Source organism: Myotis myotis, unplaced genomic scaffold (genome assembly GCF_014108235.1).
Source record: "Myotis myotis isolate mMyoMyo1 unplaced genomic scaffold, mMyoMyo1.p scaffold_m19_p_1, whole genome shotgun sequence".
Classification (NCBI taxonomy): domain Eukaryota; kingdom Metazoa; phylum Chordata; class Mammalia; order Chiroptera; family Vespertilionidae; genus Myotis; species Myotis myotis.
Window position 1 is genome coordinate 123,745,395 of NW_023416313.1, and position 20,932 is coordinate 123,766,326.

Below are 20,932 nucleotides of genomic sequence, written 5' to 3' on the forward strand. Positions count from 1 at the left end.
TCAGGGAAGATACTGCCTAGGACATGGCTACCCTCCATAAACCGCTTTTAGTTAAAAAGCTTTAATTTCAGACAATCCTATGTGGTTACTTTAGGTCTCTGAGTTTGTAAGGCTGCCATGTAGGCCTCTCCTGAGCTTGTCAGGTTTACTGTGTGGCCTCTTTTTGTCCATAAGGGTTTGGGTTTTGTTATTTTGGCAAGTATGGGTCCTGACCTAATATTCAGGAAAGCTAGTATTGCTGTTTCTATAGATGTGGCTTTGTGCTTGCTTCCTTGCACTTAGACCGGGCCTCAGTAGGGTGAAAGGAGCTACTTAGACACATTTTCTCCATGCCTGGACAATGGCTGCTTCTCTTTTCACTTGTATGCATCGTTTGTTAGCAAATGTGATATTATTTATAATCAAATAATGTAGTCTTAACATTCCTTATCTTATTTACATGTGAGTTTTACAAATAGGCACCTTGCTTCTATTAAAAATAAAGATTGGCCAATTATTTAGTCTGGAAAAAATTTAAACCTTGGTGAATCTTGGTCTTTTTCTTAAGTGACAGATAATACAATCTTTAATTACTGCCAATTCTTTATTTGTTCTGACATTTAATATACATAGAAAATATTGTTTTATAAAACCTTTTTTATTATGGAAATTTTGATACATAAAGAGAGAAGAGTAGAAACACATAACATCATCCACTTCAACACACTGCTTGTGTTATTTCAAACAGTCTTCTGTGAGTGATCCAATTATATATGCAATTTGATTTTCAAAAATGACTTAAAAATGTATTGATTGGATGTAATTACATACTAAATTTTATTACTTAATTTCTTAGGATTATCCTTCTATTGCTCACCTTGTCCAGAAATTAAGTGAAAATAACATTCAGACGATTTTTGCAGTTACTGAAGAATTTCAGCCTGTTTACAAGGTAAATATATATGTGAGATAAAAAGAACATCAAACTTCTAGACCACGTTATTTAGGTACTGGCATTTAAAAATAAGTATTCAGTAGTTACTTGTTGAATGGATATATTTGCATTTTATGTGCTTATCTTTTAATTGCAGGAACTGAAAAATTTAATCCCTAAGTCAGCAGTAGGAACATTATCTGCAAATTCCAGCAATGTAATTCAGTTGATCATTGATGCATACAATGTGAGTACATTTTAAATAAGATCTGTTTGGACAGTACCCTGTTGAGAGGACTGTGCTCAAAGAAATAAAACTCCCTTCATACACAATATAATAAAACACAGAGGACAACATAAAGTTTAAATTCTATATATCTGGAGGAAAATCTCACATTCTCTTAAAAAAGTATAATTTAAATATATGTATGACAACTATTTTAAAAGGATTTATAAGATCCCCCCCCCCCCACACACACACACACACGGGAGGAAGTTGAATTGAAATTGAAGAGGAATTATTTGCTCTGTCTAGAGCTTAATCAGAGTACCTTTAGTGATATTCATTAAGTATTGGTTACAAATGCCTTCAAATTACTTAAAATGATTAATATAAACCAGTACGTAATGATCATTTAAGTAATCTGAAGGCATTTGTAACATTACGGTAACCATTGTGTGCTGCATACATTATCTCTACTCCTCTTCTTCCCTTGACAGGTTGAATTTTAGATATTTTTAAAATATATTTTTTTAGTTCATGTCAGGGGTTCCCAAAATGTTTTAGGAAGACCCTACTCAAAAAGAGAGGTTTTTACAAAGTTTTTCAAGATTCTAGTTGTTTCATATCTTGCCTATAGTTCTCCATCTTAACAGCATAAATTCCCACCCGTGTAGGCGTGTGTACAAGCTATAGCCTTTTGCATTTGTCTGGAGCAGTCTCATATTCTAATAAATCACTGGTTTGACTCCTTCTTACTTGGAGCTATTGGTGTATGTTTGTTTGTTGTTGTTTTGTGTGTGTTTTTGTTTTGGCCGGGGTACCATAATTTCTAAGGATATTTGTTCTCAGACTGTGTAGTAGATTGTTTACCTTAGTCCCGTGTTAGATGAAGTCATAGGGTCATATTGGCAACTGGGTAAGAAAATTATGAGGAGTCCTCATAATTAATATCAGGTTTCTATGCTATATGATCATTAACATTTGACTTAGTAATTAAAGCATAAATACTCTTTTCAATCATGTACATTATTTTGAAGAATTGGTCCTTATTAATTAGAGCCTGTTTCTCTAGGTTCTGTGTTTTCTAAGCACCTAGGATTTGGCTTTAAACATTTTATTTAAATTACTAGAGGCCCGGTGCATTGATTCGTGCAACAGTGGGGTCCCTCAGCCTGGCCTGTGGGATTGGGCCAAAACCAGCTCTCCAACATCCCCTGAATGGTCCCGGATTGCGAGAGGGCACAGGCCAAGCTGAGGGACCCCACCAGTGCACATTCAGGGATGGAGAGGGATGCAGGAGGTTGACCAGCCCAGGAGGGACTGTGGGAGGGCTCCAGGGCATATCTGGCCCATCTTGCTCAGTCCCTATCAGCCAGACCCCAGCAGCAAGTTAACCTATTGGTTGGAATGTCTGCCTCCTGGTGGTCAGTGCATGTCATAGCGAGCAGTTGAGCGGCCTTAGCATATCATTAGCATATTATGGTTTGGTTGAATGGACGACCAGACACTTAGCATATTAGGCTTTTATTATATAGGATACTGTTTTCTTAATGGGCCCATTGGTTTTATGCATTCAACTTATAGTAGCATTTTGTTTGCCTTTCCTATGTGTAATTAGTCTTTGTTTTAGTCCCTTTCCTCAGAAGTAATTTTGGAAAACAGCAAATTGCCAGAAGGAGTAACAATAAATTATAAATCTTACTGCAAAAATGGGGTGAATGGAACAGGGGAAAATGGAAGAAAATGCTCCAATATTTCCATTGGAGATGAGGTAGGTTGTATAAACATTTTCTGAAGAAAAGAAAAATATTGCTGTTTTATATAAGCAATCTAATTTGTAATTTGAGAATAAAAGAAATGAGGAGCTTTTTAAAATATTTTTTAGTATATTTAAATTGCTTAGTTGTTAACTTAAAACTTAATTTTTTTTTTCCCTTTAAGGTTCAATTTGAAATTAGCATAACTTCAAATAAATGTCCAAATAAGAATTCTGAAACCATTAAAATTAAACCTCTGGGCTTCACTGAAGAAGTAGAGATTATTCTTCAGTTCATCTGTGAGTGTGACTGCCAAAGTGAAGGCATCCCTAGCAGTCCAAAGTGTCACGAAGGGAATGGAACGTTTGAGTGTGGAGCTTGCAGGTAAGCTGGACGTGGTTCGAGAAGGACACGGAGAAGTATTGTTTGTGTTGGAAACATATAGGCAGGCTATGTTTTGGGACATCCAGAAAAAATCTCTCTATATGGAACAAATAAATGTTTTGTTCCAATCACTGTTGCTTACCACAAGATTAGTTTTATGATCTTGTGTGTACTATTTATAGAAAGTTCTTCCTTGTCTTTTTTCTTAAGGCTGCTCTTTAAAATAAAAGCTTTTATAGCCATCCAAGATGTATTTATAACAAACTTTTAAGGTATCATTTGGATTTTTCTCTCATAATAGCAATCTGAGTTTTCTAGAGCAAAATAAGCTTATATAAATATGTTTATAAAGATGCTTTGGAAAAATATACCAAATTTATAATGGTGATTTTATCTGGGAAATGGAATTAGGAAGCAATAAAGGATGTTCACATTGTACTGCATATACATCTGCGTTGTTGGAATAATTTTTAAAAAATGAATACATTTTGGCCCTAGTTGGTTTGGCTCAGTGGATAGAGCATCAGCCTATGGACTGAAGGGTCCCGGGTTTGATTCTTATCAAGGGCATGTACTACACCTAAGTTGCAGGCTCGATCCCCAGCTCTGGTCAGGGCACATGCAGGAGGCAACCAATCAATGTGTCTGTCTCACATCTATATTTCTCTCTCTCTGTCTCTCCCCCTCCCTTCCACTCTCTCTAAAAATCAGTGGAAAAATATCCTTGGGTGAGGATTAACAACAACAACAAAATAAGTAAATGAAAGGATACATTTTGCAAAATTAAAAAGAAAATAGTATTTCAGAATTTAGAATCAAATTAACTTTAATTATATTATTTTAAAATTTATTTTTACACCCAGGTTACTTTTTAATTAAAATTAAAAAGTCATAGGAGGAAAGGACAGTATTTTGATTAAATGTCAGCCCCAAATGGGCTCATCGGGTTTTAATCACGAGAAAAAATAAATTTATTTCATTATCAGTTTTAAATAGCAATTAAAATATTACATTTTTATTTTTCATGTACGTATCATGAGACATGTAGACCCATTTTTAGTAAAATATTTAACTAAAAAAATTATCTTGAAAATGTTTTGCCTTCCTTCCCTTTATATTTACCAGATACAGAATTAGTGTAGTCAGTGTCTAGCATTGTGTTTTAAAAATATACAGTGTCTGAAAAGTCTGGACCCATAAGATATATTTATTTTGAAACAGTATGTTCAAGTGATAAGCTCAGTGTTTTTCTTCAACTTCCATGCACTTTTATAGTGTGTTTAGAGTACTTTTTTAGATTAACAATTGCACTGTGGCTTTAAATTTAGAGTTACTTCACCTGTAATAGCAAATGTAATAGGGTATCATTTGAAAACATACCCTTTAAAAATAAATTTATCCTGTTCCTATATGTTTTATTCACCTGTTAATTGCTAGATTATATTTTCATTTTAGTTAAAATGGTTACTCTCCTGAAGAAAGGTTTTTTCCTAGACCCTGCATCTGAACTTGAACGGCTGGTATGTGTGCATATGTGCACTTTTGGGTACACAAACACTCCCATGTAATATAATTGTAGCTTAAAGATATTGTTCACAGTCTTATTTCCTCTCCCATTGTTTCTCACAGCTTAACTTGTTTTGTTATTTCTTTTATGTAATTGAAATTTTGGACTCTTTCTTTAGGTGCAATGAGGGACGTGTTGGCAGACATTGTGAATGTAGCACAGATGAAGTTAACAGTGAAGATATGGATGCCTATTGCAGGAAAGAAAACAGTTCAGAAATCTGTAGTAACAACGGAGAGTGTGTCTGTGGACAGTGTGTTTGTAGGAAGAGGGATAATACAAATGAAATTTATTCTGGCAAATTCTGCGAGTGTGATAATTTCAACTGTGATAGATCCAATGGCTTAATTTGTGGAGGTGAGAAAAGGGGTCAGAAAAATGGTTATAAAATGGGATCCCCATCTAATACATAAAAATGTTCAAGTATGCTTGGTGAATAAATAAAAAAGGACAGCATTGAGAATCAGTTCATCCTTTACATATACTTTATTTCGCATTATTGCTTATTTTTACTTTTAAATCGATGCTCTAATTTTTATATTTTACCATTGTTAAGAGAAATGATATTTTTAATTTCAGGAAATGGTGTTTGCAAGTGTCGTGTGTGTGAATGTAATCCCAACTACACAGGCAGTGCATGTGACTGCTCTCTGGACACGACTTCATGCATGGCCACAAACGGACAGATCTGCAATGGCCGGGGCGTCTGTGAGTGTGGTGCCTGTAAATGCACAGATCCCAAGTTTCAAGGGCCAACTTGTGAGATGTGTCAGACCTGCCTTGGCGTCTGTGCTGAGCATAAGTAAGTATTCTTAATTACTTGAAATAGTTGATATTTACTGTTTGTTATCCTGTTATCACTAAATCCAGAACAGTACCTATAGTAACTTACACTATAAACAAAGTATCTGCCACACAGAAGCCAGTCTTTAAATCTTAAATATAAATATTCTTTCTCAATAGCTAATGTTTGTCACATGATGTTGAAGTGTGTCATCTGAGGGTGGTACTGTTATTTTGATCTGAATTTGCTATAAATCAAATCCATGTGGTGACTGTTGATAAATTAGCTTTACCAATTGCTTAATTACCATCTTTTGACTAAGCACAATTGAAGGTTTTGCCCTTGAAGAACTGTTATTGTATCAACAACACAGAGTTTAAGTTCCTTTGGTTTTATGTTATATATTTAATATCCGATAGGGCTAGTTTTATTTTACTATTTTATTTCTTTTTCGGCATTTTAGTTTGAACTGTAATTATAGTTTCACTTGGGAAACTGGCATCTTTATATTTAGTTTCTCATTGAGAAATGTTATATGCCTCTTCATTTATTCAAATCTTTCATAGCTCTTGATTTAATTTGGTCAGATTTTGAATCTAGCTCACAAAATAATCTTTAAGCAAATATTTTAGGTAATAAAGGTTAAATGTAACAATTTATGTTTTAACAGAGAATGTGTTCAGTGCAGAGCCTTCAATAAAGGAGAAAAGAAAGACACATGTGCACAGGAATGTTCCCATTTTAACATTACCAAGGTTGAAAGTCGGGACAAATTACCCCAGCCAGGCCAGGTGGATCCCCTGTCCCACTGTAAGGAGAAGGATGTTGACGATTGCTGGTTCTATTTCACATATTCAGTGAATGGGAACAATGAGGCCATTGTACACGTTGTAGAAACTCCAGGTAGAAATCTGATCATTTCAAAATGCCTTTCATTTTCTTTTATGTCTTGTTTTTACTATGTAGGCTTATTGTAAGTTTCTCTAATATCTAGGAATGGCTTCCACCTTTATTATTTTAGGTTCAAGTTGGGACATTTTTTTGTCTCAAAGTTTAAAACAGTATTTTATTAACTATATAAGAAATGAGGAAAAGAGAAGGCAAGTTTTAAGTTTTATGAGTGAAGAGTTTGAAGATTAAGTGCAATAATCCACATTGGCACAATGCTTGTCACTTCGGGCACTTAGTAGGTACTCAATAAGAGTTATTTCATTATTGATGATATCTAATTTTGAGCTTGAAATAGACTGGGACACTGAAAAAGATAATTTGTTAAGGGATATTATAAAGTATGAGTTTGTTCAGCTTCTCAGAAGATAAAATATTTCTTGGTGTTTCTATACACTTAAAAAATATTTGGTTTTTTGTGGGAATGTAAGTTTCCATTTCTCTTGGATAAATATTAGGAATGGACTTGGGGGACATATGTATATGTTTATAAGGAGGAGCCATACTGGTTTTAAAAGTCTGTACTATCTTGCCCTTTCATATTTGTGTTTTTGTAGTAGTGTCTCCCAGTCTTTCCCTCCTTGTCTTCTCATTTTGTTTAACAGGGGTTTTTTTGTTTGTTTGTTTTTAAGACCAGAAGCTTTAATTTAAATTGAACTACAATTTACCAAGTTTTTGTTTTATGTATCTTGCTTTTGTTATTTAATCTGAGAACTCAAGTTGATAAGGACTTTTCTCTTGTGTTTTCTTCTAGAAGTTTTGTAGCTTTGCTTTTCATTTCAGTCTATACCCCTTTTGAGTTAATCTTATTATATGGAGTGAGGTTTTAGTTTTTTGCATATGAATGTCCAGTAGTTCTAGCACCATTTGTAGAAAGACTGACCTTTCTTAACCTTTGTTAAAAATGAAATAACTTTAGATGTGTGGGCCTATTTCTGACTATATTCCAGTCTATGCAACTGTCTTTTAGCTAATGTTACACTGTCTCAGTTACTGTCGCTTTATACTACTCTTGAAGTCTGGTATAGTGAGTTGTCCAACTTCGTTCTTTTCCAAAAGTGAATGTAGATTATCCCAAAGAATCTATTAAAAAGGCTCTAGAACTAACAAGTGAGCTGACAAGAGTTTTTGTAATGCTTTCCTAGTTCTCTGCCTCTTTTGTAAATTTTAGAGGTAACTTGCTGATCCTCCTAAATAATAAAAAGCTAATATGCAAATTGTCCCCTGGATGGGAGTTTCACTGGGAGTTTGATCAGGGGGCTGGCCAACCGCCTGCAGCCCCTCCCCCTGGCTGGCCCTGCCTCCTACCAGCCCTTCACCCTGATTGGGGGCGGGGCTAGTCAGCCAACCACCTGTGGCCCCTCCTCCCTGCCTGCCTGGCTCAATCTGCCCCAATCAGGGTGGGCTGGCTGGATCCCGCCCATGCACGAATTTGTTCACCAGGCCTCTAGTCCTATATAATAAAAGGTTAATATGCAAATAGACCAAATGGCAGAATGACCAGTCGCTATGATGCGCACTGACCACCAGGGGTCGACGCTCAACACAGGAGCTGCCCCCTGGTGGTCAGTGTGCTCCCATAGGCAGAGCGCCGCTCAACCAGAAGTCAGGCTCATGGCTGACAAGTGCAGCGGGGGTGGTGGGAACCTCTCCTGCCTCTGTGGCAGCGCTAAGCCGTCAGATATTCCCTGAGGGCTCCTGGACTGCGAGAGGGTGCAGGCTGGGCTGAGGGACTCTCCACCTCCCCTGAGTGCATGAATTTCTTGCACCAGGCCTCTAGTATCTATATAAGCACTGCCAGGATTTTGATTGGGATTGCATGGATCAAATTAGAGGAAAATTGGTAGTTTAACAATGTTGTGTCTTCCAATCCATGAACATGGAATAATCTCTTTCATCAGTGTTTAGTAATTTTTAGCAAATGCAAATGTTGCACACATTGTGTTGGATTTATGACTTTTAAAGCTATTGTAGAGGATACTATTCTAAAATTCAATTTCTGATATTTAAAAATAAATTTCTATATAACATACAGAAACACATAATGATTTGTTGTTTATTAATCATGTATCCTGAGGCCTTGTCAACTCACTTGTTAGTTCTAGAGTCTTTTTATAGATTCTTTGGGATAATCTGCATTCACTTATCTTTTTATAGGAGACTGCCCAGTTCTTTGTAGTTTTGGCTGTATTCTACACACATTAATTCCTGGTGTACTCAGTCTTTTTTTCATACTTTATAGAGTGTCCCACTGGTCCAGACATCATTCCAATTGTAGCTGGTGTGGTTGCTGGAATTGTTCTGATTGGTCTTGCATTGCTGCTAATTTGGAAGCTTTTAATGATAATTCACGACAGAAGGGAATTTGCCAAATTTGAAAAGGAAAAAATGAATGCCAAATGGGACACGGTAAGTTGCAAAACATCTAAAAAGTAAAGTCAGTCATAAAGTAAGTGTAATACTTCTGAGATTTGTTTATTAAAACTAAAACTGATTATTAAAGTCTTCACTAAGTGTTTTATTCCTCTGTAAGTTCATTATTCAGAGAACTTACATTTAGTGAAAAAACAAAACATCTTAAATATACTCCATTAAAATAAAATACTGTAAAAATGTATCTTCTGGTTACTGTGGTCATTATTTTTACTTCCTTAATAATTTTGGTCTTAAATCTATTCTGTCTTTTTATCTCATGTAAATTAGAATCCTATACAATGGAAAGACTTTCTCTCTCTCTCTCTCTTTTTTTATTTTTCAACAAAGAACCTTAAGTAGAAAGCAGCCAGACTCAAAAGGCTATATACTGTATGATTCTGTTTACATGACATTCTGGAAAAGGCAAAACTATAGGGACAGAGAGCAGATCTGTGTTTTCCAGGGGCTAGAGGGGGGGTAAGGGTCATGAGGGATCTTCTTGGGATGACCTTAATTGTGGGTATGTTTATGCATTTGAGAATTAATAAATCTGTACTTAAAAAAGAGATAAATTTACCCTCTGCAAATTATAACTCAATAAACCTTGCTTTATAAAAAATTTTTGAAAGCTGTTAGTGGCTGAAAGTTTGTGCTAGTGTTGGCTTTGAAATTTGGAGTCGGAGGTGGGGTGGCCAGATGTTGGCACTTGTGTATTTGTCTTTTGATAAAGGAAGGCTATGACATTTTTCAGTATTTTTAAATTATAAATGAATTTTAGTCATTTGCATTATAGTACAATTTGCTGGGGTTTTTAAAAAAATAATTTCAGAAGTATAAAAATAGTAAAGTTAGTAAAATAGTAAAAATTCTCCTTTACAGTGTTTAAACACACATGTCAATTTTTTTCTGAGAAATCATTAGAAACTATTTCTTTTGCTTTAGCAAGAAAATCCGATTTACAAGAGTCCCATTAATAATTTCAAGAATCCAAACTATGGACATAAAGCTGGTCTCTAAGTTGCCGTTCGTATTTTCTTTCATTTTCTGTCTTTGCATGTGAACTTTTATTCTTTTTGATTGCACTGTGTGTCCTTTATCACTATTGCTATTTTTTAAAAGTCTGGCTTTATTTATGTGACTATATTACGGCTTTTTTTGGTGTGTGTATTAATTTAGAGTTAGTGTTTAGGAGGGCTTTAAATAATGAGCTAGAAGCAGCAGCTGTGTTGTGAAAAGAGAATGTGCTTTGTGGTCAGACTGACTTAGGGTGAAATCCCAGCTCTTCCACTGAGTAAGTAGAATAGCTGTGAGTCCCTCACTTTCTAGCGCTTTGGTTTTCCTATCTTTAACAAGGAGTCAGTAATAATGTCTATTGTGTAATATGATTGTTTTTGGCTGATATGGTATCAGCATGTCAGTTATAATCCTCATTACAGACCAATACTTTGGAAGGGATTATTTATCATATGCATGTTTTAGGGTAAAATAGTGAAAAATGACTGCGATATCTAAATTGGAAAATAGAAAAAAATGAATGTAACCTGGTATATAACATTGTTGGTTCTAGAACTATTTTGAGATTCTTTATTCTTGATTGTAAATTGAAATTCTATTAATAACCAGAAGACCTTCTATTTATATAGGTCTTATATGTGTATATATTTCTTGTTAACTTTTGAATGAGTCTAATATTTAAATCTAACATTGAACTTAAAAAAAACTAACAAAGACTTTAAAGAGAAAAAGTCCTATTACAGTTTTAACTACAACTTAGTAGAAAATTTTATAGTTACAATAAGGCTTGCTTATCCTCTAAGCTAGGGCCAGTTATTTTGATGAGTCTATGTTATACTTGGATGACAAATTAATTGTTGTCTCTTATCAGTAGTGGACAGGATTCTTCCTTATGTCTGAATTTTCATGAAATGCTTCTAACATAAAATTCTGTGATAAAAACATTTTGATTAGAATAGATTCTCCTGACTGGTTATACAGAAATCTTCTTTTCTTTCCCATCTATTTTTATTTCACATGTGAGAAAACCGAGGCACAAGAAGGATTAGGTAACTTGACCCAGGTTCATGTCTGGTTAATGGAAGAGCTGAGATTCAAACCCAGGCATTTGGGGTCCAGGTCATGGTATCCACTACATTGCACTAGTAGCAATCACATACTCTTCAGGCGATTATTACCTGGTTAAGAAGAGTTAGATCAATCTTTATAGAGAATTATTAAGCTTTATTTTATTTTTTTAGAATTATTAAGCTTTTTGACGTTTGTTGTAACTTAGGGTAAGCACTTTATTACATAGAAACCACACTGTAGTTTTGCTTACAAAGTAAAAATAAGTAAGATATTAATATAGAAATGTTTAATACTTTTAAACATATAGGAAGTATCAATAATAAAAACCATTACTAGTCTGATTTTTCTTTTATTTCAAAGCAGATTTCAAAACTTTTGAAATGGCAAAGTTAAATTTGATGGCAGGAAATTATAGTCAGATTCATATATGGACAGGTTGGTCCATTTTCTTATTAGTCTGATATTTGTCACGTTATTTTTCTTATCTAATACTTCCAGAAAGTCATTTTTAGAAGAAAACTGTTGCTTAGATTCCTTCCTTCCTTCCTTCCTTCCTTCCTTCCTTCCTTCCTTCCTTCCTTCCTTCCTTCCTTCCTTCCTTCCTTCCTTCCTTCCTTCCTTCCTTCCTTCCTTCCTTCCTTCCTTCCTTCCTTCTCCTCCATCCTTCCCTCCTCCTTCCTCCTCCTCCTCCTTCCTCCCTCCCTTCCCTCCCTTCCTCCTCCTCCTTCCTTCCTTTCCTTCCTTCCTTCCTTCCTTCCTTCCTTCCTTCCTTCCTTCCTTCCTTCCTTCCTTCTTTCCTTCCTTCCTTCGTGTTAAGTCAAAAAACAGTAAAATATTGACAATTTCATATGGTTACTTCTCACAGAAGAGAAAATTCTATATGTCCTGCTGAAAGGTGTAATTTTCACCTTTGCTGTATGTTAAATTATACTTTGAAGAAAATTATCAATATTAGTGAAACTTAATATCTGTATTGCTAACTTAACTTTTGGCTAAAATGTTATTTTTTTTCAGCCAAAATAAACATTTTGGATAATTCAAGAAGCAAAAGTAAAAATGTCTTTATTCATCAGTGAAATCCAGACAGACTAACAGAAATGGTAGTGTGAGGTTATAAATTATTTTGAGTTGTTTTCTCAAGAAAAATTAAAGTAGAAATAAAAAATAGAAATTAAAATAAGTCAAGGCTTATAAAGAACGTTTCTGATATGGGACCAAAGTTTGCTTATCAATTATGTCATTAATGTATTTTGGATAATGGGCAGCCACTGTAATTATTTTAGCACATAAGACTAATGTAGGGACATTAGAAAAATCAAATTATTAACTTTATAATTGTTAAAATAGATTCAAAAATTGTCTAGTCTGTCCTCCTCTGGTGTTAATGTAAATGCAGTCCTCATGGTCCACAGTTGTGCATTGTAAATCTAATATATTTTATAGGGGTGATTCTGTAGCTGCCCCATCAGCTATTCTGAGTGAGCACAAAGATGAAATTTTACCGAATATAACCCTATTCTTTTGATTTAAATAGGCCTTGCATTTTTGGGGGGATGGGGGGGGGTTGCATTCTGAACAGTGAAAACTAATCTGAATTATTTTAGTTTACTTCCATTTAAAATGATGCCTAATGTAGATTAGTTTCAGTTTACCTCTAACCTTGCATGTTGAATTTTTGTTTGAATGGACTTTGAAATAATAAGTATAAATGTTTGTGTTTATGAAAAGGCACACTTTTCTCCAAAGGTAAGGTCTGCTATATAAATTGTATTTTGGGCTCATCAGTAATAACAAGTGTTTTTTCCTCTTTTGTTTCCCAGGTTTGTTTGTTTGTTTGTTTTTTGTACCTCCTTTACAATTCTTAAGTATTAAATATTAGATTTATCTAATGCACTTATTTTAAATTAGAGGCCCGGTGCACCAGTAGGGTCCCTTGGCCTGGCTATGGGATTGGGCCAAAACCGGCTCTCCGACATCCCCCGAGGGGTCCTGGTTTGCGAGAGGGTGCAGGCCAGGCCAAGGGACCCACCAGTGCATGATCGGGGCTGGGGAGGGATGCGGGAGGTTGGCCAGCCAGGGAGGGACCGCGGGGGGCTCCAAGGCATGTCTGGCCTGTCTTGCTCAATCTTGATTTACTGGACCCTAGCAGCAAGCTAACCTACCAGTCGGAGTGTCTGCCTCCTGGTGGTCAATGCACATCATAGCAAGCGGTTGAGCAGCCTTAGCATATCATTAGCATATTATGGTTTGATTGGTTGAACGGACGAGGACACTTAGCATATTAGGCTTTTATTATATAGGATAAACTTAAGTAAATGGTCACTTATTTTCCCAGCATATTTGAAAGAATGGGTAGTATTACATGCAGATAGGAAGATAAGTGTAACTTATTTGTGCTTTATAACTTAAGAATATAGTTATGAGGTTCCAATTTCCTGTCTCTATTGTAAAATGTTTGTTGTAATTTTCTCTGATAGAGAATTACTTGCCTGTATTTCTCAGCTTTCAAGCCTATTTCAGTTTATAAGAACAGGAGAAAAGCCAGAACCGGTGTGGCTCAGTGGATAGAGCGTCGGCCTGCGGACTGAAAGGTCCCAGGTTCGATTCCGGTCAAGGGCATGTACCTGGGTTGCAGACACATCCCTGGTAGGGGATGTGCAAGAGGCAGCTGATCGATGTTTCTCTCTCATCGATGTTTCTAACTATCTCTCTCCCTTCCTCACTGTAAAAAATCAATAAAATATATTAAAAAAAAAAAAGGACAGGAGAAAAAAGAATGCTTTCTATAGCAGATATTTGAATGTATCAGATAGTATGAGACTTTTTAAAGAAAATGGTAGTGTGAAATTGTACATTATTTTCCTTTTTATTTTTCTTAACCTGAGCTGCCCTGGCCGTCATGAATATTTTTCTTTTACTTTTTCTTGTTTTTTTGTTTTTGTTTTTACAGTTTTTCTTAGTTATTTTTCCACTTAAAACATCACTCAACATATTTTTGGATCTTGAAAGATCTTTTGTATTTATGGCTTCAACTTTTTTATTAGACTTAATTTCAGTACTCCTTATTAAAATATACTATTGCAATAAAACTAAGACACTTCACCAGTACAATATTGAAGAAGAATAATTATTTTCTGAGGAATGGTAATTATGTTTGTTAACATTCTAAGCAAATTTGGCAATGTGGTGACTTGGTTGGAGGCTCAGCACCCTCAATGACACTGACAACCTTACCCCAGAACTCTCTAAATCAGTAACACTTTTGGAATAACCTCAGGAGAACAATTTCCTTTCTCACAAAAATTAAAGCCAAGGATTCCTATTAATTATCAAGCACCTTTTGTGCACAATAAAGGGTTAAGAATTAGGCTGTTGATGGCAAAAGAGTTAATTCTTTCTTTAAAAAGGCATTCAAAACTACTAAAAGAGAAACCATAACAGCACATTCTCTGCTATGGAGGACATTCTCCAATCAACTCTCCAGTAAAGAATGGACTCAGGAATGAAATAATGCCAGTTCCTAGGTGCACCTTTAGAGCTGTAGATCAAAGCTTTCACTTTTCGTATTTGTGTAAACTTTTATTTGTACCCTTTTAAAAATTTTCATGTGATACCTGGATCAATAAAATGGAAATGACTTTTGAAAATGACCGTATATTGACCTTATAGCTTATATTGTTTTATAAAATAATATTACATGATTTTAGTAGAGTAACTGATCATTTTTCTCACTTTTTTTTTTTTTAGGGTGAAAATCCTATTTATAAGAGTGCTGTGACAACTGTTGTCAATCCGAAGTATGAGGGAAAATGAGCACTACCTATACCAATTTTACAACATTGAATGCAAAATAGTGAATTTCATAGTCACAGAGGAAGATAGCTTTAGGGAACTGTATCCATGGGTTTTACTTGTGTAGGTTTTGAAAATGTATAATATGTATAATTAAAAAATGTTTTTTGTTATTTTGAAAATAATATTATAATCAATGCCAGGGACTGACATAATACTTGAGACAGGATGGTTATCCTTGTCAGCTAAGGTCACTTCGTGCCTTTTTTTACCTTTTCTTCCTGGACTATTGAAATCAAGCTCTTGTTTGATTAAGTGATATTTCTAGAATGACTGAAAGGACAGTAGTTAAAGTAGTGAGTATGCTGAGAGTTTCTTTTAATCAAGTATTCAAACTGATTTTTAGCTTTATAGATATGTCAAGTTTTCAGTTATAAAAAAAAAATCCAAAGTAATCGTCTTACTAGCTAGCTTAGAAATTGTTTTAAATTTATTTTGCTATTTTCCTATTGGACATGATTGATGACATATCTGAAAGATGAATGAATATATTAGGAGTTAGTTGTGTAAAATAGTTTTGAAATATTTGATATGCAAAGGCCATGGGAAAATGTCAGTTAGGAAGGGAAAAACAGCTTGAAAAGCTGTGTGCCATTTTAAGAATTACTTAATTCTTGAAACTTTTCATGCCTTCTCTATAAATTTAAACCTTGGATAAAAGTATTGGAAAATTTTCTGCAAAAAGTTCTTAATTTATCATTATTTACCTAAAGGCCTTAAATTACATAGCATTTTTTGAATTGGCAACTTTTGGGTTATGTTATTTTGTTTAAAGCCTGGTGCTTTTTATCACCACTTCTAATCATTTAACGTATTTACAATTTTGAGGTGAGACGTTTTTTAATTAGTACTTTAATTAGTAGCTGTAAATTTGCCTTTTTAATGAACAGGTGAAGTTGTACTGTGGCTTAAGCAACAGCTATCACTGTGCCAGGCATGCTTTCAGTTAGTGCTGTATAACAGGCCACTGTACATTTACTCCTCACTGTTTCAGTTGCCCATTTTGTTTCATACTGGTCACATTCTTATTTTAAGTGCCTTTTAATTTTAACAGTTCACTTTTTACAATGCTGTTTACTGAAGTTATTTATTAAATAAAAATGCATAAAATAACAAATTAGGTATTTTCGTTCTATATTGATATATTTTGTTAGTTTGTTTGCATGGGTTAAGACGGTTTTTAGGTTAAAAAGGTTGATGTAAAAGATTTCTGGTTGATGGGTATTTTACTTAAAAAGCTAAAACAGCCCTGGCTAGGTGGCTCAGTTGGTTGGAGTGTCATCCCATACATCAAAATGTTGTGGGTTCAATTCATGGTCAGGGCACATATCTAGGTTGCCGGTTTGATTCCTGGTTGGGGCACATATGGGAGGCATACCCTCACATCAATGTTTCCTTCTCTCACCCTTTCTCTCTCTCTAAAAGTCAACAAAAACATATCTTCGGGTGAGATTTAAAAGACAAAAGAGCTAAAACATAGTTCTTAAAAAAAAAAAAAGAAAGGAAAGATGTGCTAGAGACAAAAGTTTCATCAGAGAATCAAATTCCTCCTTGATCATGGAAGTGGAGTCTTATAATATTTTTAGAAAAAGAATTTTCTAAGATTCACACAGGAGAATGAATAGGTTTTATTGGCATGGAATTACATTTTTTTTTTTTTTTTTTTTTTTGGCCAGTATATATATTTTATTTTTTTTTTTAAATTAAATCTTTATTGTTCAGATTATTACATTTGTTCCTCTTTTTTTTCCCCCCCCATAACTCCCCTCCTCCCAGTTCCCGCCCCACCCTCTGCCCTCACTCCCCACCCACTGTCCTCATCTATAGGTGCACGATTTTTGTCCAGTCTCTTCCCGCATCTCCCAAACCCCTTTTCCCCCCAGGAATAGTCAGTCCATTCCTTTCTATGTCCCTGATTCTATTATAATCACCAGTTCATTCTGTTCATCAGATTATTTATTCACTTGATTCTTAGATTCACTTGTTGATAGATGCATATTTGTTGTTCATAATTTGTATCTTTACCTTTTTCTTCCTCTTCCTCTTCTTAAAGGATATCTTTCAGCATTTCATATAATCCTGGTTTGGTGGTGATGAACTCCTTTAGCTTTTCCTTATCTGTGAAGCTCTTTATCTGACCTTCAATTCTGAATGATAGCTTTGCTGGATAAAGTAATCTTGGTTGTAGGTTCTTGGTATTCATCACTTTGAATATTTCTTGCCACTCCCTTCTGGCCTGCAAAGTTTCTGTTGAGAAATCAGCTGACAGTCGTATGGGTATTCCCTTGTAGGTAACTGAGTTTCTTTCTCTAGCTGTTTTTAAGATTCTCTCTTTATCTTTTGCTCTTGGCATTTTAATTATGATGTGTCTTGGTGTGGTCCTCTTTGGATTCCTTTTGTTTGGGGTTCTCCGCGCTTCTTGGACCTGTAAGTCCATTTCTTTCACCAGGTGGGGGAAGTTTTCTGTCATTATTTCTTCAAATAGGTTTTCAATATCTTGCTCTCTCTCATCTTCTGGCACCCCTATAATTCTGATGTTGGTACGCTTGAAGCTGTCCCAGAGGCTCCTTACACTATCCTCGCATTTTTGGATTCTTTTTTCATTTTGCTTTTCCGGTTGGGTGTTTTTTGCTTCCTCGCATTTCAAATCATTGACTTGATTCTTGCGCTCCTCTGGTCTGCTGTCGGGAGTCTGTATAATATTCGTTATTTCAGTCCGTGTATGCTTAGTTTCTAGTTGGTTCCCCAATATAAGATCGAGGGTCTCATTAGTTTTCTTGTAGATCTCATTAAGTTTATCGGCGGCTTCTAAACAGTTCTTGAGAGACCTTAAAAGTGTGGTTCTGAACTCTATATCTTCCATTGACAATTTTGTCCTGTTTCTTTGTCTCCGCATTTTGTTATGCTTCCTTGGTGCACCCCCTAGTGGTCTTTGTTCGCAGTCTTATAGTTAAATCTTGATTGTTGTAGCTAATTCCAGGGAGGGTTTGACCTCCAGGCCAAGTGGCTATGAGGATCAGCTGTGTCAGCAGTGAGAGAACTTCTGTCCTCTAGGGAGGTGCTAATCTAGCCTTTGCCTGAGGCTATCCGGCAAATGCCTGTGTGCAGGGCTTGGGCGGGGCGGGTCGCACAGGATCAACAGGGTGGGCCGGAGAGAGCAGTTATGGCGGCTCTCAGTCCTGTCCCCAGGGGCTCTGCCTCTCTGAGTCCCAGCACCCGCTGCAAAGCTCGGAGAGAAAGCTGCACTCGCTCTGACCGAAGCCAGACAGTCCCGCTTCTCCCGTTTGAGTCTGGGTCACTAAAGACTCGCCCGGATCTGGAGCTCAGAGTCTGCGACTTCCTCCCAATTAAAAACGCCAACCGCGCCCTCTGCCGCCAGCCCGCTCTGCGCCTCCTCTGAGTGTCCGTATGCGTTTCTCTTTCCTCCTAGTTGTAGGACTTCCACTCAGCCAGCGTTCCTGTGGTTCTGGGTGATGTCCCTTCCGTTTTTTGGTTTCACTTTTGAAGTAGTTGTTCAAAGCAGCAAACTCCGGCGTTAACCTATGCCGCCATCTTGGTTCCTCGAATTACATTTCTTGGGTTATGATTTCTCATGGTCCTTCAGCCAGTCCAGAAAAAGGTGCTGCTGGGGTTCCAGCAGAGCCAAAAGGAACCTGAAAGTGTCACTTTCATGTTGGAGCTTGGTTGAGTACATTCAGTCCAGATTCTGTCCATTGTGTGGGTCACACATGGCTGTGAGCCACGAGCCACATGGGAGAATGCTGGGGAGTGTGCCCTACAACAGGAGTCACAAGGAGCACAGGCACACAGGAGAGGGAAGAGCCAAGAGAGCCAGAAGTGAATTCCCTTTGTTCAGAAGTTTAAATATTCAGGTTTTATATTTAACCTGCAGTGGTTATGCCTATTCTGGCCAATTACCTGTTCCCAAGTGTGGAAAGCACCTTTCTCCATCACTTAGACCTTACTGAGCATGTGTCCAAGCTGCCTTTGTCCAGTACCTTCTCCAGTGATCAGTGGGAAACAGACTTGGAGAGTGTGAAATTAGCAAAGCTGTATAAATGGCATACTTATATTATCTAGTCTTCCCTTTAATCCTTTCCTGTTAAATAATCCTATCTAATAAAAAAGAAACATGGTAATTAGCCGTACATCCGCTACCCTTCCCATTGGCTAATCAGGGTGATATGCAAATTAACTGCCAGCCAAGATGGCGGCCGGCAACCAGGCAGCTTGAAGCTAACATGAGGCTTGCTTGCTTCAGTGACAGAGGAAACCAACGTTCCCCGCCTGCCTTGCTGGCCTCTGAGCTTACAGTTTGAAACATTTTTACAAATATAGAAGCTAAACAAAACCCCAGAAACCTGCTTTCAGCCAGCTGGGATCTCAGAGCTGGAGTTGATACGGTGTTTTGATTATAGAACCCAAACCAGATACCTGCTTTCAGCAGCAGAGGCCTCAGAGCTGGAGCCAGAGCTAAAGCTGGCCCAGAATAAAAAGAAAAAAAGGAGCAGTTGGGAGCTTCAGTCACCCACCCGCCAGCCTGAAAACAGCCCTCAGCCCCTCACCCAGACTGCCAGGCACCCCAGAGGGGACCCCCACCATGAAGGGTGTGTGGCCAGCTGCAAACAGCCATCATCCCCTCACCCAGGCTGGCCAGGCACCCCAGTGGGGACCCCCACCCTGATCCAGGACACCCTTCAGGGCAAACCAGCCGGCCCCCACCCCGTGCACCAGGCCTCTATCCTATACAGTAAAAGGGTAATATGCCTCCCACCACCGGGATCAGCGGAGCCGCGAGGCCTCCCAGCACCGGGATCAGCGTGACGGGGAAGCTCCCAAACCCCCTGATCGCCCTGCAGCTCTGTGTGTGACAGGGGGCGGGGCCACAACCTCCCTATCGGCCCTGCTCTGTTCGTGACAGGGGAAGGCGCCCCAACCCCCTGATCGGCCCTGCTCTGTGCCTGATTTGGGGGAGCTCCCCAACCCCCTGATCTACCCTGCTCTGTGCGTGACGGGGTGGCGCCACAACCTCCCCATCGACCCTGCCTTGATTGTGACGGGGTGGTGCCCCAACCCCCCAATCAGCCCTACCCTGAGCATGACAGGGTGGCATTGCAACCTCCCATTCCGCCCTGCTCTGTGCATGACAGGGGGCGGCGCCGCAACTCCCCAATCGGCTCTGCTCTGAGCCCAACCAGGGGCTGCACCTAGGGATTGGGCCTTCCCTCTGCCACCCGGGAGCAGGCCTAAGCCAGCAGGTTGTTATCTCCCCAGGGGTCCCAGACTGCGAGAGGGCACAGGCCGGGCTGAGGGACCCCTCCCTCTCCCCCTAGTGCACAAATTTTTGTGCACCGGGCCTCTAGTTAGATTATTATAACTACCAATAATTAATATGGAAAAATAGATTTTAAGACTATCTTTGAGCCCTCTAAATAATATTGGATAAATCTTTATCTCCCTCTTCTCTTCCCCCACCTACAGTATACCAGGACAGTGGTTGCAAACCTTTTAGACCTCACGGACCACCAGTTGGCGACTGCTGCTCCAAAGGTTTTCTTAAACCAGTGGTCACCAACCTTTCAGACTTCATGAACCACCAGTGGTCCACGGACCACTGGTTGGCAACCACTGTACTAGAAGATATGTTTGATTAGATATAACCTATGAAGTGATCACCCAGATAGATCTAGTACCCATCTGATACCATATATAGTTATTACAATACTAGAGGCCCAGTGCATGAAATTTGTGCACTGAGTTGGGGGGATCCCTCAGCCTGTCCTGCCCCTTCTCACAGTCTGGGAGCCCTCAGGGGATGGCCTACTGAGGGCTTAGGCTGCAGTCTGGCCTGCCTCTGCCGGAAGCGACTGGCTGATCAGGGAAAGGCACTACCCCCATCACTCCCTCGCTGCTGGTGCTGCCTCTGGCCTCCCTCTGCAGGAGGCGATCCAGTGATCATGGGAAGACGATGCCCCCATCACACCTCTGCTGCTGCCACTGCCAG

The 20,932-nt window shown here is 37.8% G+C and overlaps 1 protein-coding gene across 10 annotated transcripts in view; it reads left to right on the forward strand.

Annotated features, from left to right (window-relative positions):
• ITGB1 (integrin subunit beta 1) overlaps positions 1-16,045 on the forward strand; it is a 61,858-nt gene extending 45,813 nt beyond the window's left edge. For 2 of the 10 annotated variants that reach the window (XM_036350876.1, XM_036350833.1), the window contains 10 exons: positions 836-931; positions 1,071-1,160; positions 2,767-2,907; positions 3,078-3,277; positions 4,963-5,201; positions 5,424-5,646; positions 6,299-6,531; positions 8,819-8,985; positions 9,934-10,014; positions 14,824-16,045. In XM_036350876.1, the coding sequence (XP_036206769.1) occupies positions 836-931; positions 1,071-1,160; positions 2,767-2,907; positions 3,078-3,277; positions 4,963-5,201; positions 5,424-5,646; positions 6,299-6,531; positions 8,819-8,985; positions 9,934-10,008 (1,464 nt within the window). In that variant the 3' untranslated portion in view covers positions 10,009-10,014; positions 14,824-16,045. Of the gene's footprint in view, positions 1-835; positions 932-1,070; positions 1,161-2,766; positions 2,908-3,077; positions 3,278-4,962; positions 5,202-5,423; positions 5,647-6,298; positions 6,532-8,818; positions 8,986-9,933; positions 10,020-14,823 lie in introns of those variants that run through there. The other 8 variants (XM_036350850.1, XM_036350859.1, XM_036350868.1 and 5 more) reach the window with 6 other exon arrangements.
• The last annotated feature ends 4,887 nt before the right edge of the window (positions 16,046-20,932 follow it).